General features: G+C 43.5%; 1 protein-coding gene across 1 annotated transcript in view; it reads left to right on the top strand.

The window, feature by feature from the left end:
- Positions 1–8,552, top strand: part of LOC111232926 (potassium voltage-gated channel subfamily H member 1-like) — a 50,596-nt gene extending 42,044 nt beyond the window's left edge. The window contains exon 11 of the mRNA XM_022760632.1: positions 3,168–8,552. Coding sequence (XP_022616353.1) covers positions 3,168–4,016 — 849 coding nt within the window. The 3' untranslated portion in view covers positions 4,017–8,552. The remainder of the gene's footprint in view (positions 1–3,167) is intronic.
- The last annotated feature ends 7,324 nt before the right edge of the window (positions 8,553–15,876 follow it).

Here is a 15,876-nt window from a genome sequence, read left to right as displayed (position 1 = left end):
TTACACACTAAATACAAGAACTTCCTGGTTACATTTCCCCGAAACGTCTTGATTTCATTCCTGTTCCCCACAAGATGAACCCTTTAGACTTTGATTTTTCCTCTAGCGCCACCCTCAGGATTTTTTTATTTTTAAGTGTTTGTTTTTGTAATCCACACTTTGTCCACAAGAGTCTGTGAAAGAAATGTGGAGAAAATGAAAACAGGGACGAAAGAAAATAAAATGAAAATAATGTTATATATATATATATATATATATATATATATATGTAAGTTTTCTTTTCTGCCGAACATGGTTTTATTGCCGGGAGCAGGTGGTGGTGATGGACGCTTGCCAAGAGCTTCAGCCATGTTTGCATTTACAATACAAGAAGTTATAATACTGGATGCTACAGTGACTCGGTCTAAGCTAGCTGGTTAGCATGCTACCTTAAGAAGAAGAAAAGAAGTGATAGAAATAGAGGCAAAACAAGAAGGTTGCTTTCCCCCGCTCGCAATGTTTCTTCTAGACTGGTAAGTACACAGCTGTTAATGCTAACGGTGGCTATGTAGCAATAGCAAATAGCTCAAACACATAATATATGTAGAATACATGGGGTAGTGCTGCACTTCTGCCCCTTGTGACCGTATGAGTATCACAAAAACATGAACACACACACAAAAAAAATGTTTCCACTTGACTTCAGGGCTTAGTTAAGACTCAACAAATATACAAATCATCAGGATGTTGTTTGTTTATATCGAAGCTGTAATGAGCAGTGCAGCCTGGAGGGGGCGCTGACAGGGCCTCACACTGTAAGGCTTGTCGATGACGGTGCTGGTGGTCGTGATCACGCAGGCGGAGCTGCCACTGTGTGAGTGTTTCTTCACAGCACGGCGAGGTGAGAGGTTTTGTTTACCTGGAGGTGTTGGAGGTCAGCTCGTTAGTGAGAGTCTGACGTCTGCTGCTGTTTCCAGCTCGCCGTGCCTCGTTCTGTTTGTTCTCTTCCTCCCTGCAGTAAAACAGATCTGCTGAACAATTAGCACTGAAAATGTTCATATCTGACTGTGTAGCCTTGTTTTTATTGATATATAACACTAAATCTGTGCTGAATACATTACAGTTCCTGCTGCTGCTTCACAATAAAAGCCTCCTATTGGAAGCCTTTTAATGTGAGGTAGCAGCAGCAGCCAGAGAAAACAGCTCTGATACAGATGAGTAAACAGTTTAATGAAGCTGAAAGATTCAGGTATAAACTACAGAAACTGAAAACAGAGACTTATAGAAACAGACTTTCTCTCAGGTGTGTGAGGGCGCAGTACAAACATGCTCATGGCTCAGTGCGATTAAAGCTGGTTTGAATTGTTCAAACAAGGGAAAAGCAAGAATTTTCTGTGGTAGTGATGAATCTACAGTTTCAGCTCATTGTTTATCTGTCCAGACCACAGACTGTAAATAAAGATGGACGCAGCCTCTGTGACGAATACCCAAACGTTTCTGAAGAGAGCTGTCTTGAAGCTCAGAGTGAGCTGCTCCACCGTTGCCATCTTGGCAGTGCCTGACTCCGCCCCTAACTCCTAGCTAGTTACTGTGTGCTGTGAATGTTTAGAGTCCCTGCAGACTGTGGGATTTATGTACATCACAGCATAGAGCAGTCTCAGCTGGCTGTATATTAAAACCAGCGGCAGCAGCCAGATATATAGTTCCTGTCAGAAGAAACAGAACAGCAGTGGTTGAGGATTAGCAGTTCTCTCACGTTCTGTGTTCCTCTCCCCTTATCGCCTCACTGAGCTCCGATAGCACCGTCCAGCTGCTGCTGCTGCTGCTGCTGCTGCTTCGTCCACACGATCCAATTTCAGAGGGTCAGGAGCTCACTGATTGGCTCAGGGTTCAACATACTGATGACATCGAAAAGCCTCGCCGCCGCCGTCCTGCGCTGTCACTGCAGAATACAGACGCGGTCAGTCGGTCGTCAGCCTCAGCAGAGGTCGCATGTAGCAAACAGTCTCTCGTTGATGTGACGCTTTTCACACACATCGATTTACAGCGAGGTCAGCTGTAATGTCACCTGCTTCACCTGCAACCAGAGCAGCCTGCAGCGAAGATGTTTAATTAAAGGACCATACCGCTGTTTTTATATATGTCCATCAACACTGCTCATCAATGTCTTCATTGGAAAGGATTTTGAACTGGATCTTATTAAACTCTTAACTCTTAACTCTTTTTCCAGTAGTTTTGGCCCAACTCTGTTTTCATACTCTGACCAGTTGGTGGCTGTTTTAGTTGTTTAGAGTTTTCTGTCCAAAGTGAAGACACTTGGATAAAGGTCTTTAATCCTGAACTGTCCACGCTTTTCTCGACATTTAGATCGAAGCTTTAGAGAAAAGGCTTCTTGCATAATTTGTCCCTTTTTTTCCGATCAGGTCTCAGAGCTGTGTACAGCACAGAGATGTTTGTTTAATAATGGATGAGCTTGTTTTCACAGCAGAAGCAGATGCTCAATCCACACACTTTCAGATGAGAGTGCTCCCTCTGACACTGTTGAACATGCAGTTTTAATTGAGGGCCCGAGGCTCTGGGTGGGACTCTTGTTCAGATCTGGCTCTCGGATCTCGGAACGGGAAAACGTAAAACATTTCCTCGGCACGCCTCGACCTGCTGGTTTCCTCAGGGTTCAATTAACATGTTAGCGAGCTGAGAACACGCTAGTGCTAGTCAGTCACTAGCTCTCGGTGCTAGCTGGTTTGCAACTCTCAGCTGGTCACAAATGGGTTAACAAGTCACAGCAGCGTGTCACTGCCCTCTGTTTAACCTCTGCATCACTGATGGGTGTGGTTTAGTGTGGTCAGAAGCGTGCTCTGTTGCACCTGTAACCACTCCCAAGCAGTGATGTCACAGGGTCTCGGAGTATACCTGTTGTGTACTGAGGTCAAACAAGATTTTCAGGGCGTTTTAGGTTCTTAGTTTCAGAATCAGGGCCATTTTCCGGCTTCTAAGGTCATGTACAAGTTTTTTGGACCTGTTCGACCTCCGTTTTGAAGTTGAGTCACATCAGTCCTCAGTCTAAGGCCTAAACAGTCACAGGGGTCCATCCTCCAACAGAGTAAGAGTAAAGAAGTTGAGGATACTTGTTTGACAAAGTGAAACTGTTCTGAATGGTTTTCTTCTGGTTTCATGTCTTTGAACAGATTGTCTTCCGGAAGATCAGCGATGTGAAACGTGAGGAGGAGGAGGCGTTGAAGAGGAAGAACGAGGCTCCTCTGAATCTCCCACCAGACCACCCAGTCCGACGACTCTTCCAGCGTTTCCGACAGCAGAAGGAGGCCCGACTTGCCGCCGAGCGGGTCAGTCCTAGTTCCAGTGATGTGGAAAAAGGTGTGGATCACCTAGAGCAGCCCAAAGGCCCAGAGGTCCTGGCCTCCACCAGTATCGTCATGGTGACCGAGAGCCCCGCCACACCCGCCTCCTCCTCAGCATCCACCGCATCCTCTTCATCCAGGACCTCCAGCCGAGTCATGCTCCACACCCCTGCCATCCAAAACGGAAACCTGACCGGTTGCAAATCTGCAGAGCCACCCAAAGCCAAAGGCTGGGGACGATTCAAGGAGGCGGTCGTGAAGGCCGATTCATGGAGCAGCGTCTCCAAGGCTGAGTCCATGGAGACGCTGCCCGATAGAACTAAGTCTCATGACGAGATGTCCCTCAAGAAAACCGACTCCTGCGACAGCGGCATCACAAAGAGCGACCTCCGATTGGACAATGTCGGCGACGCCAGGACGCCACAGGAGAGGAGTCCAGTTCAGTCTGAGGAGAAGAGGGTCTTCTGTCCAATACCAGAGCAGAGCATGCAAGCCTCTTTCCTCGAGCTGAAACAAGAATTACGAGGAGACATCAGATCTCTGAACAGCCGCATGGCAGCGCTGGAGGGTCAGTTAGCCGAGATGCTTCGACTTCTCAAATCCAGGAAGTCGTCGGGCTCCTTCTTCGAGATCTCCCGGCCGCCCTCCCCCGACTCTGATAAGGACAGCTTCTCGTAAACTGAACATGGAATTAGTCCGTGAGAGTCAAACTTGAACGATTCAGCCTCCGGATGTCAGAGAAGAGCTCCTGACGGCAGTGTGAGGCTGTGCTCATGGTTGTCAATGACGACGTCACACAGAAGACAAAAGCACTTTGGTTCGTTCGTAGCATCACTCTGCTGTTCGAGACGTTACAGACTGAAATGACGTCGAACTAGAACGAGGATAAGTCTTATAAGTTTTGCTTTGATGAGAGATTATAGACAGAGTCAGTCACAATGGCACCTTTGGTCCCCAGGAGGGTTTGTAGCCTGCAGACCTTAACGAGATATCGGCAATAATAACAGAAGGCTTTAAAGTTGTTGTTTTGAACAGGACTTAGACACTGTGATGTGGTGACTTTGATGAAGTCTGGTCCACAAAGTCTGTTTAGCTGCTCAGAGCCTCTCGATACTGAAGGGTCCACTCTCATTGGCTGTCTGCACTCTCAATCAAAAGTTTTATGCACCGCAAAATGTTTTTAATCAAGTCTGCTAGACTGCTCGGATCAAAGAGAGACGTACCAGTGTTCGCAAATGAAAGTCAGGATAGATGTTAATGTTAATGTACGTGAGGATGACGACTACAATCTACTGTAAAAAGCCAATTTGATTTCACAGATTCCCAAACTTTTAAAACTCACTGGGCTCCATGATTTCACTGCTGCACATCATCGTATCAAAGCCACACTATGTGATTGAGCATCAGTCAAAAGACAGCCTTTCAGTCCAAGCAGGAGGCTGCTGAACTGGTTAAAGAACATTGTGGACCAGATCTTTCAGCTGATGGTGGGAAATGGTTTTGCTCGGTGTGACGTGCTAAATGACATTAGCGCCATTTTAGAGAAAAGATGTCACCACCTTCATGCAGACTAAAACACTGTGTGCACGGACTTCAGGGAGAGGTCTTTGATGATTGGAATCAGCAGCGTTTATATGAATGAATGTGAAGGATTTAAAGTGACAGAGTGAAAATGAGGCCGTACATGTTTCTGATGTTGATGTTTCTGCACAGAGCTTTATTTTTAATTTAGTTTTTTATAGATTTGCATGTTTTGAAGTTGATGAGTCTCCAGCTATGGATGGAGAATCATATCTAACACCTCCAAATTCAAACACAATAATAATGTGATTTCTTCAATTTAAAAGAACAGGATGCTTATGATTCTGATGGTTGCCTGAATGCATTTGAATTTGGACTCACGGTACATATACTCCTTTATTCAGGTGTTTTTAAGAAATGGTTAATGTTATTTAAGATTATAAAGTATTTAGTTCCACCAGGTATGAATTTAGGATCTGTATCTGGATATATGACCACAGGCCTTTTACCTGGTATTAAGCAGCATTATCATTGTCTCCATCTTTGGCAGGAAGGGTTGGCGGACTTTTCAGCAAACAGGGCACATCTAGGTTCAAGGGAAGTGATGCCAAATACTCTAAAGGGACGACTGTGTGTATGTAAGTTGAGGGTCATCCATATTAACATGTGTTTTCCCTGATCCAGATCAGATCTTGACACAGATCTCGTTCTAATACCAGGTGGAAACAGGATATCATAGGTACCATATATCTTGGAGTCCTCTATCAGCAAACAAAACCAGTTCGTTGGTTTTAGTTTTTGGTCTGTGTGGTCTGCCTGTTTCATTTCCAGTTGTTTTTGAGTACAACTGCTGGAGCACACGTGGTCGCACCGGATGCTTACACTTTAAACAATAATGTTACTGTCAGGCTCGAACACTGCAGCCTGTCCTCAGACACTAGGCTCAAGGGTTCATTATCTGAAATAAGTGGCTGCAAAACCCAACTGACAATTAGCTTCTTTTTCTCATCCTCCTTTGTTCGTTTTTGTTCAGATTTCACTAACGATTAAAGCTGCATTGACTCATATTTAACCACTAGGGGGCAGAAAGTCTCCAAAAACAAAGAAAGTGTCTTTATGTGTTAGACAGCAGGTCACCAGTGTGTTTTGGTCATTGTAGGTAGGTGTTTGAGGTGCAGCTTGGTCAGTGCCTCCTCTGGGAGAGATGTTGTACCTCTCCTCAGATTATTGCCTCTTTCTTGTGGCTTTGAGTCTCCTTCATCAGTGTCCACTGGTTGAGGACGTTGATTCCTTTCCAGAAGTCGCTGGTTGTGTCTCTGACCCTTCAGAGACGACTTGTAGCAACTAAACCACCGTCAGCGCAAACATGATGAGGAATACGCAAAGGTGAAATGATGAACTGAGGTGTTCTCTGCGTTTTCACCTCTGGACAAACGTCCACAGGATAGCGACAGCAGCGACTGTTGATCCATCGTCTGGTGTCATTTGTTTACCAACCACAACACGTTTGTTGCCCCTGGTTGACAGATTGTGTTGTAATGGAGCAGACGTAATGTCCTGTTGTAGCTGCAGGTCACAACAGCCAATAGACGAGTTGTAAGTGGCTCAGCGCCGATCCCTCCATGTTGTTTTTGGAGTCTACCAGAGGTTCTCGGCTCTTTCTTTGGTTTCAGCTTTGACATCTTCATTGTGCCTCCATTAAAGTTCCAGTGCTCTCCGGCGCAGTAAACTGTAATGATTTTTATATGCAACATTTTCTCCTTGAAACGCCACCGGTTCGACTCATCTCTCAATCCTCTAGCCATCAGATCATCTCGTCCATCGTCTTGATGATTTGCAGATTATATTCTTACAGCCCGTACACAACAGCAAAACTCCAGACAGAAATGGATCCAGTTTACCAACATCAATTTGGTGAACTTTGACTCAGCAAACCGTCTTGAACCATCCAATTTTATGTAAACAAGCTCCTACACTACTCTACAGAGGAGTTGATGATACATATCCATTGAATAAAATGAGTTAACTTCCTGTTTGGCCAAGATTTGGAAACTAAGGTTGTGTCCCAATTCAGGAGCCGCATCCTCCGGAGGCTGCATTTGAAGACCGATGCGTCACAGTGGTGCGACTAGACTGTCGCTTTTCAAATGCTCCTTTAAACGCAGCTGAGAAATGCGTCGTCCATTTCCTGGGCAATGGGTGGATCCAAACAACAGCAACAGAGACGCTGAGGGTCACACTGTTAAATGTCAGTATTGGGTTTCAGCTCAGATCAACAGCTAACGGTACAGCTGTTAAAACAAAAATCCTTCGTAGACCAAACTGTCACATTTCAGTTCGGTCTTCCAGTTCATCTACAACGGCTACGAAGGGCCACACCTGCGTAGACCACGCCGTCCGAAGGAGGCAGCCCCTGAATTTGGACACAGCTTAAGTCACAGCTGTTAGCTTACAAAGTGACATATCGTTAAGTAGTTGTTGTGTTACTCAACATGGGCAGACCGGCACCACTCAGAGACAAGACGAGCAGCAACCATCACATCTGACTGTGAGAGGTGGACACACCTGTTGATGGAGGTAAAAACACCCCCAAACATACTTGAATCTTGAATCTCCTGCTGAACTTTGTATTTTAAAGACAGAGGTTGAAGTTTTCCAGTTCGTTTCAATATGATCAGAGTTTTCCCGGTGCTGCATCTAGTGGATGTTAGAGAAACTGCAGCTGAACGCAGTGAGGCTAGGACGGTACTTTACGTGTCCACGCAGCCGAGAGGGTCCATGTGACGTAAATTTCATTGTTGTGTAGCAACATTCACCATAACAAACACACAGATTAGACAGAATGGCGTCAACATTCATTCTTAACCGGTTTTAGTCAAACCAGATTGATAACAGAAACAAAATCCAATCTTTTAAAATAGAATTTAGTTGAGTATCATCTGCAAACATGATACCAGAGTAAAAGTAAGCTTATCTATGATTACTGACAAACACATTTACAACTGAAAAACTTTAGCAGTGAAAATGTCAAATGTCCCTGACGCTTTGTTCCTGCTAATCAGAGGAAATGTAACCTGACATTTAAAAATGTACTCACCTGACATGTCTAAATGGTAATCTGAGATGTACGTTTGTCTTGACTTTGGTATCTCGTGTATCCTGTGTAGGTGTGATATATAATGTATCGTCATAATATGCAATTATCGCCATGTATGCTGTTTGTACTGAGAGACTGGTTGTTGTTTGTGGCACTTTGTCAACCTCACGCTGTCCCACAAGCACCGCCGGTTATCGACACTGATGCACTTTGGTCGTCCGTCGTCCCTGCATGACGCTGGTGTCTGAAACCTGTTTCTTTTTTCAAAGGAAAGACTGAAACTGAACTGACTTTGCCTTGCTTCTTAAATATCTTTGAGGACTTTGAGGTTTGGTTCTCTCTAAACTTTACTACCTTCTGCGGTCACATGTATGTAACGACCGCTGTCTGTGCATGAAGAGCACCTCAGTGTTAAAACGGTACAAAATCTTTATTAATATCGCGTATGCACTGTTTTGGAGATTCACAACTTGGAGGAAAAAGCTTGAGAGAAACCTTGTAGTAACCACAGATATACATATATTCTTAATTTGTTCTTCACTTACTGTCAGGAATGAAAACTGTATCAGCACAAAGAGTATTTATAAAAAAAAAAATCACATGTCAAAAATAAATTATTTTATACTTTGTACTTGTCGTAGTTTTGTTTGTTTTTGTTTGACTAGTTTCATTTCACTTCTGCTGTGAATGTTGAACTAATTTTGAAGACCATTCATTCTGGTTTTGCAGAAACAGCTCTCGCTCAACACGTGATAAGATGATAAAAACACAAAGCTTTTAAAAAACACAAGTTTAAAACTGTTTTAAAAACATTTACATTTTGTGTAAAAATGTAAATTGGCTGACTGTTTTCTGAGTGATAAATATATAGCAGATTTCAGGTAAAAACACTGAGAGAAACCAAATCCTACAAGGTTTGGATGGTGGGTCCAGGTGGGCGGGGCTTGGTGACTGCTTTGTTGTGACATCACAAAGTTCCAGAAGTCCTGACGGCTGGTTTTAAGGCTCAGTTTCTGAATACAGGCTGTGTGCATTTCTCTGTGGACTGAGGCTTTGATACTTTCACAGTATTAATATAGAAGCTAGAGCTGATCTATAATCACACTACACATGGACACAGACCTTTACACTGGAGGAGCTTTAATGTGTCTATTACAGAGTTTGTCCATAAGACGACACTGACAACTTTATTGTTACAGTGTAAAATATCCCAAACACTACATAACTGGATCTCTATTCTTTAAAAACAAAATTTAAAGGGTCTGCAGGTGTTAAACAACCTTATCAGTTGGACTCTTATTACTCAAATCACAAATCTTGGTTCCACCATGGGGGGGGGGGGGGCAGGGGGTTAGAGACTGGAGTCATGTGTTAACACAGGTCAGACCGAAACCAGCTGAGAACTCAGTGAATTGAATATTTAAATGAATAAATTCCACACAGATAGATGAATAAATGAAATGCCGCTGCAGGATAAGGTGTCCTGTGGAAAACACCTGGGAGTCTGTTATCACGTCAGCCGGTTAATTAATCAGCTCTGTTGCTACGGTTACTTGCAACTTATCATGAGCTCTGATTTGGTCAAAACTATTTTTGATTTGTCAACCTTCCAGCCAATCAGAGACCAGTATTGTGTTTAATTATCATCAGTTTTCTTGGATAAATCTGTGACTCCAACACAATGTTCTTCGGTCAGGACACGTCGCTCTGCGTCGCCTCATCAACAACAACATTCACATGGAGGTTGTTTCTTCTGAAATCTTTCACGTCCTTGATTTTAAATTTAAATGAATCCTTTAAATCAGTTTCTTTACAAACTGTTTCCTGCCTCCTGCCTCGCATCTGTGTCTGTGTTCCTGGGCTGAACTCGTCGCTCGCTTTCTTCTCTCCTTCTGGGATCTTTTTTCAAACCAATCAGGGAATCCCTTGATCCCCCCCACCCCAACCCGCCACACTCCCCACTCCCCTAGAAAAAAAAAAAATCTTTGGCTTTCTGCAGAGCCGGCAGGTCCCCTCCTCGCTCCTCTCCTCCTGTCTCCGCTCCGTCCTCTCCCTTGTTCTCGTTCTCCTCCTCCTCATTTGATGATCTGCATTTGCAGTACCAGCCTTCTTCGCCCCTTTCCCCCCTCCTCCTCTTCCCCAGGTTGATCTCTGCATGAGCGAACGAGAGCGGGGGGTTGCCTCTTCAGCCTAGACTTAACATGCCTCCAAAGCCCCCCCCCTCCCCCTGCATGCCTCTGTCAGCCTGTGTTATTCCTGATGCCACTAGCGCTCCCTACTGAGGAGTTAGCAGACACTACGGCCAGCTGCCTGTTTGTAATGAGGCATCAGTCCGTGACCCTAGTGGTGGAGATGCTGTCTCTTTTACTGCTGATGGCTTCAACTATACTATGAAGCTGGAGTTGACATTTCTTTTTACCTTTTACTCACATCATCGTATTTTTATTTTGTGGTATCTACTTTATTACTTAGTATTAAAAAACAGATATACTTCCTCCATTAGTGTTCTGTCATGACTTTCACCCTGATCTCCAGCTCTCAAGCTTTTACTTCGGTGAGCAAAATTATCTGGTGTTTCAATACTTTTTCCACACGTTGTAATAACTTTGAATTAACGCTTTAACATTAACACTGAGTTTTTCCTCCTTTTATCTGGCGTCATCCTCCGTGTAGGGTGAAGTTTCAAGCCAAAACTCCAAAAACATCACTTTCAGCGACAGATGTGGTCGGACTCCTGAGTCAGAACTCACCACTCAGGCGTGGAGGGGGGGGTGAATTGAGGACGGACAGGTAAAATTAAATTTAAAATTAAAAAAGTTTCTATAAAGCTTTTTAATGTGTCTAAAGGAAACATGGTTGACATTGAGCAGGGACAGAGTGATGTTAATTAGTTTGTATTGGCATCAGGCTTATGGCTGGTAATTGGTCCATTAACCACGAATGAGGAGCAGTACATGCTTCGTTGTGACATCAAAAGTTCGAATACATGGCTGTGTGCATTTCTCTGTGGACTGAGGCCTTTGATACTTTCACAGTATTAATATACGAAGCGAGCTGATTCTGATAATCAGACTCACAACATCGGACACAGACCTTTACACTGGAGGAGCTGTTTAATAACTTGCCCACTCTGGCAGTCATAATCATAAAATAAATATAAAATATCAGGAAACTGAAAACCAGACTCGTCCAGTCAAACTCAAAACTTTATATAGAGCTTAAACATAGAGAAAATGTCCTTGTCCAGGATAATAATTGGAATTTATGCATCAGTAGGATCCTGATTTAAAATATATAATAATTATGGCTCAACATATTTTGAATTATTGCTCGCCTTCACGTTCCTCCCCGCTGACCCGTCCTGCTGAATGCTCTAGTGGATTCAGACTGAGTCACATTCTGAACTGAGCAGAAGTGGATGGGAAACAGTGGATTAGTTATTTTAATGGAACACAAGTGTTTAACAGAAGGGAACATGTGCGGAGAGTGTCGGACAGGATGTTGCGCTGTTTGGACTCTTCCTTCGCTCCGCGTATAACCCCCACCACCACAACCACCACCACCACCTTTTTATACCGTCACTGCCGGGGCGTCATGGCACAGGTGAAGTCTGCTTCCTGATTGGTGTGTGTCCCAGGTCACCCGTTGCCAGTTTGCAGTCAGAAGTGGCTGAGTGGACCCTCCTATTTTAAAGCCCCCGCCCCCCTCCCAGCCTTCCGACCCTCCCAGTTCATGGCGCTTCCTATAATTTATGTTCAGGATTTGTTTTTTTGCATCCTGGCTGAACCTCTAGTGTGGGAGGAAATAAACTGCAGCAGGGATCTATATGTGCCTCTGCTAGGGACGTCCGGGCATAGCCTAACAAATGTGTGGGTTATCTGGTAAAGTAGACTGTTTTCTGTTGTGTGTCCGCTTGTGCAGAGGGTAGGGAGCGGTAAGGTAAGAGTTATCTGAATCTACAGTTGTGTGCTAAGGTGAGGAAGGGAGGTTGATGGAGAGCTTGATGTGATAACATCCTCGGGACTTTCTCCATGTTTCCACTTCTAAAAGGTTTTAAAACTCGATGTAATTTCACAGCCTCTACAGTGAGAACTGTGTGTGACTCCTGATGATCACAGGCAAGTGTTTTGGTTTGTCGGTGGTCCTGTAAAGTTTGTAAAAAAGTCTGCTTTTTTTTTTTTCTTTTCTTTTGTTAAAAGTTTGCTTCCGCTGCTACTGAAAAACTATATCTTAAGTAGTTACTCTATTCTCTGGACACGTGTTAGTTTTGTTGAAACAATAAACTTCTCACACTGGATTTACTCAAGTTTTGGATGAATGGTTCTTTCATGCTGGAACGGACATGAAGGGAGCGTTTGTGAGTTGGCTTGATGATGATCTGCAGTCTTGTTTGTTAGGTGACTCAGATATTAAAGTTAGTGAGCTCCTCTTTGCTAGCTGCTACAGGCCGAGACGGACGAGGAGAATGTCAAAGTTACCTTGGTTCCTCTGACTTAAGGACGTCGGACAAACCGGTCAGTAACTAAAAACAACAAAGATGTCTTTGCTTGTGGAATGAGGAGGAGGAGGAGGAAGGGTCTTGGCTATGGGTAAGCGGGGGGAAAAAAAATTGTAAACCTTGACAAGACAAGAACAGTAGGGGAGAGGAGCTACAAGCAGGATGGTGTGGATTTTCTGATGAGGATTTACTGAGCTTAAGAGCTGCAAGAAAGGTAAGGTACTGAACGCTGTTTTATCTAGATGGATCTACAGAGGAGGAAGATTTCTAGAAGGGAAAAACTACTAAAGGAAAAAGAACGAAGAGAAAAAGTCAGAAAAGAACAGAACCAAAGAAAATTTAAACAAGAGAAAACAAGAGAGATAAGTCCAACAAGACGAGAAAAGAAGACAAAAAAGAGAAAACCAAAGAGTTGAAAGGTAAAGACGAGGGTATGCAAGAGAAACAATGTTTGGATCCTGAATTTCCGTCGAGCCTGAAGTAGGATTTTGAAGCTGTGATCGCACATGAAAGGAGAAGAAATCATCTCATATAAAAGTCAAGAATGCCTCCGTCCTCCTCCTCCTCCTCCCTCAGAGGACCTCCAGGAAGCAACTTGAGGACGAGGAAGAAGAAGCTAAACCATGAGCTAATTCACATGAGATTAATGTAAGAGGAATGAGGGGCTAAAGAGGGGGGCGAGGGGGGGGGGGTGCGGGGGGGGAACACAGGGTCAGCTACACAAACCAATGTTACCCCTCGCTACATTTAACGTAAGCCCCGGCAGGCGACAACAATGGCGATCACAGCACGGCCCCTTGCCACGTTCTAAACGTTGCTAGATTTCTCTCTGGCTGGTCTCAAGTGTGCTCGAACAGCCACAAAGTCAAAACTAATGGAGAGTTTTCTGGTTTTCCCATCGCAGCTCAGCAGGTCACAAACTCATATAAAAACACAAAGGTTTGAGCGCCGGGGCTTTCATGCCACGCATTAAAAAAAAAAAAAGCTGCGGTTCAATTCCTAAAGAATGTGAGGCCGGGCGTCTTGAAGGAGGCCTCAAAACAAACCTCTGCCATGGGCTTCGGGAGGAGTGTTACTGGTTGAGTACTGGTCTCTCCTCTCTCTTAATCCGAAGGCCGTTTGAAAGGGAGGGGAAGTCGGTGCTTGGCACGCCGAGAGTTGGCGCTCCGCCTCTCGTTTAAAAGCAACGAGGCGTGGAATGTGATCGGTGCCAGATGTGGTTCGTTGGCGCAAGGCGTCAAATCTTGGATTTAAAGTTATAAAAGATAACAGCGATGAACAAAAGGCCAACAGAGTCATTAGGAAAATCAGCATCTTTCTGGTTTTGCTGCCATGAATACTTTGGTAACCGTTTTAATTATTTTCTGGATCAATGCAATGCGATTTGGTTTCGGATGATTGTCGCACAGTGTGAGTCTGTGACGGACGTTTCCACAACTTTTTATTTTTTAGATTTGACGACTAAATTTGATCCAGGTTTCCAGTGTTCTCAAAGTGAAGATTTCAGATTTCTTACTTACGTTGCAGACGTTTTTTGTGTTTAGAACTTTTCGTCAACGAACACAAATTTAATGACTTTATTAGTCTTGCAGCCCTAAATATTTCTCTTAATTTTTTTCAAATCAGTGTCCCTCAGCTGCGAAAAGAAAACACGTCTCAACAAAACTTAAATAACTGGCAGGTTGGTTTCCATTGGCAACGTCCTTTATCAGGTTTATGACAGGTGGTTGTGTCTAATTTTTGTAGTTTTGTATTTATGATCAACGTCACCACAAAGAATTTGAAATCGAGGATGGGGGGGGGTGGGGGATCTTGTAATCTAACCTGAAGGTCGGTCAGTGTTAACCGTTCGTATGGATTCAGTTTTTCAGTCTTGAATTCCGTACATTTTGGCCGAACGTGGAAGTCACAGCCTGAAAGGATCGTAGTGTCTGTGTCTTCACGATGCGTCGATAATAGACAGTAGTTTCCTAAACATTACTGTGAGGTTTTGAAACTGCTGGTGTTTCATGATCAGGTGTAAGAGATACTGTTGAGTTTAACTAAATCGTTGTGTTATTTCATCTGTTTTCGTGCAGTTGATTTAAGTTGATTTGTGTTCCTCCTATTTTCCAGTCAGTCCATTGGTTTCCAATTCTTTTCTCTGTCCATTGGTCGCGATAAAATTATACTATTCTACGAGAACTTGAAACTGATTTGACGAGAACAAACATCAAAAACATTTTCTCTCATTGTTCCTCCTCACGGCAGTGACAGTTTAGCTGAGGCAGAATCATTTTCTGATGCGCTTACCCGGAGCTGTGACGATCAGAACCACAGAAGAGACATTATGTTTCTGTTAAAACTCAACTTTGATCTGGGAGAATTTGCTATTAACAAGTAACAACAAAGACAGTCTGGAGCTGATGCAATGTTTGTTTTAGTTTGCAGGTAATTTTGTTCATAACCCAAAGTTGGACAAAATGACCAAATTCCATCCAGAGAAATGAAATTCAATGTTTGATTCAAAATTTCATGATATGATAATGATAATGATAATCCACCATTGTGTACCTAAAAGACATTTTCTGAGGGTTTTAAAGTCAATTTGAATTACTGTAAAATGTGTTTTGTTTACTAGGACTCTAGGTTGAGGAAGGCTTTTTTTTCTTTCCTGATTGTGATAAACCAAGACAAGTAGAAAAGTATAGTAATGACCAGATTACTGATGTCCTGGCTGTGACTAACTGCTGTGGTCTGCAGGTTTCCCAAAGGGGAACCGCTACTGAGAAGCTGGCTCACCAAGTCGCGGCCCAGGGTTGCTGCTGCCTGATCGCCAGGTTGAAGAGGCCTTCAGGTGACCCTCATGAGGAGGAAAAGGATGAAGCGACAAAAGTATCAAGGCCACGTAACGGTATAAATGGGCTTATGTTCACGGAGGAATGCTGAAACCCCACCATCAACGAAAACACAGGACTGGGTAGAAAGGATGAAAATTCACAATGTTTACACATGAAAACATGTTACGGTACAGCTTGCTAAATGTTCATCAGATCACAACAACCTTATCACAAAATTCATAAATATCTTTTGAAACCAATAACATCAAAACACACTGAACTGGGCTGCAGTTTACTCTCAAATAAAGGAGGCAGAAACATTGAACATTGATTCCGAAACGTGGAACAAGTCCAAAATTAATGTGATGAGATTTTATGCTTCGAGCCGACCAACACACCACGCTGGTGCAAGAACTTCCTTTAATCACTTCATTCTTTAACTGACACCGTCTCTTTCATCATATTAAAGTAATAGTATTAGTGGATAGGTCTTTTGTGAGAATGCAATCACTGCAGATTAAAACCTTTAATCAACATAAGAAACCCTGTTGAAAGGATTGGCAAACTATGTGTTTCAAACTGACGATGTATCTGCGAGATTTT

The sequence above is a fragment of the Seriola dumerili genome, unplaced genomic scaffold (genome assembly GCF_002260705.1).
Source record: "Seriola dumerili isolate Sdu_G_001 unplaced genomic scaffold, Sdu_1.0 BDQW01000349.1, whole genome shotgun sequence".
Lineage (NCBI taxonomy): Eukaryota > Metazoa > Chordata > Actinopteri > Carangiformes > Carangidae > Seriola > Seriola dumerili.
This window is presented reverse-complemented; position numbering and strand designations above follow the sequence as displayed.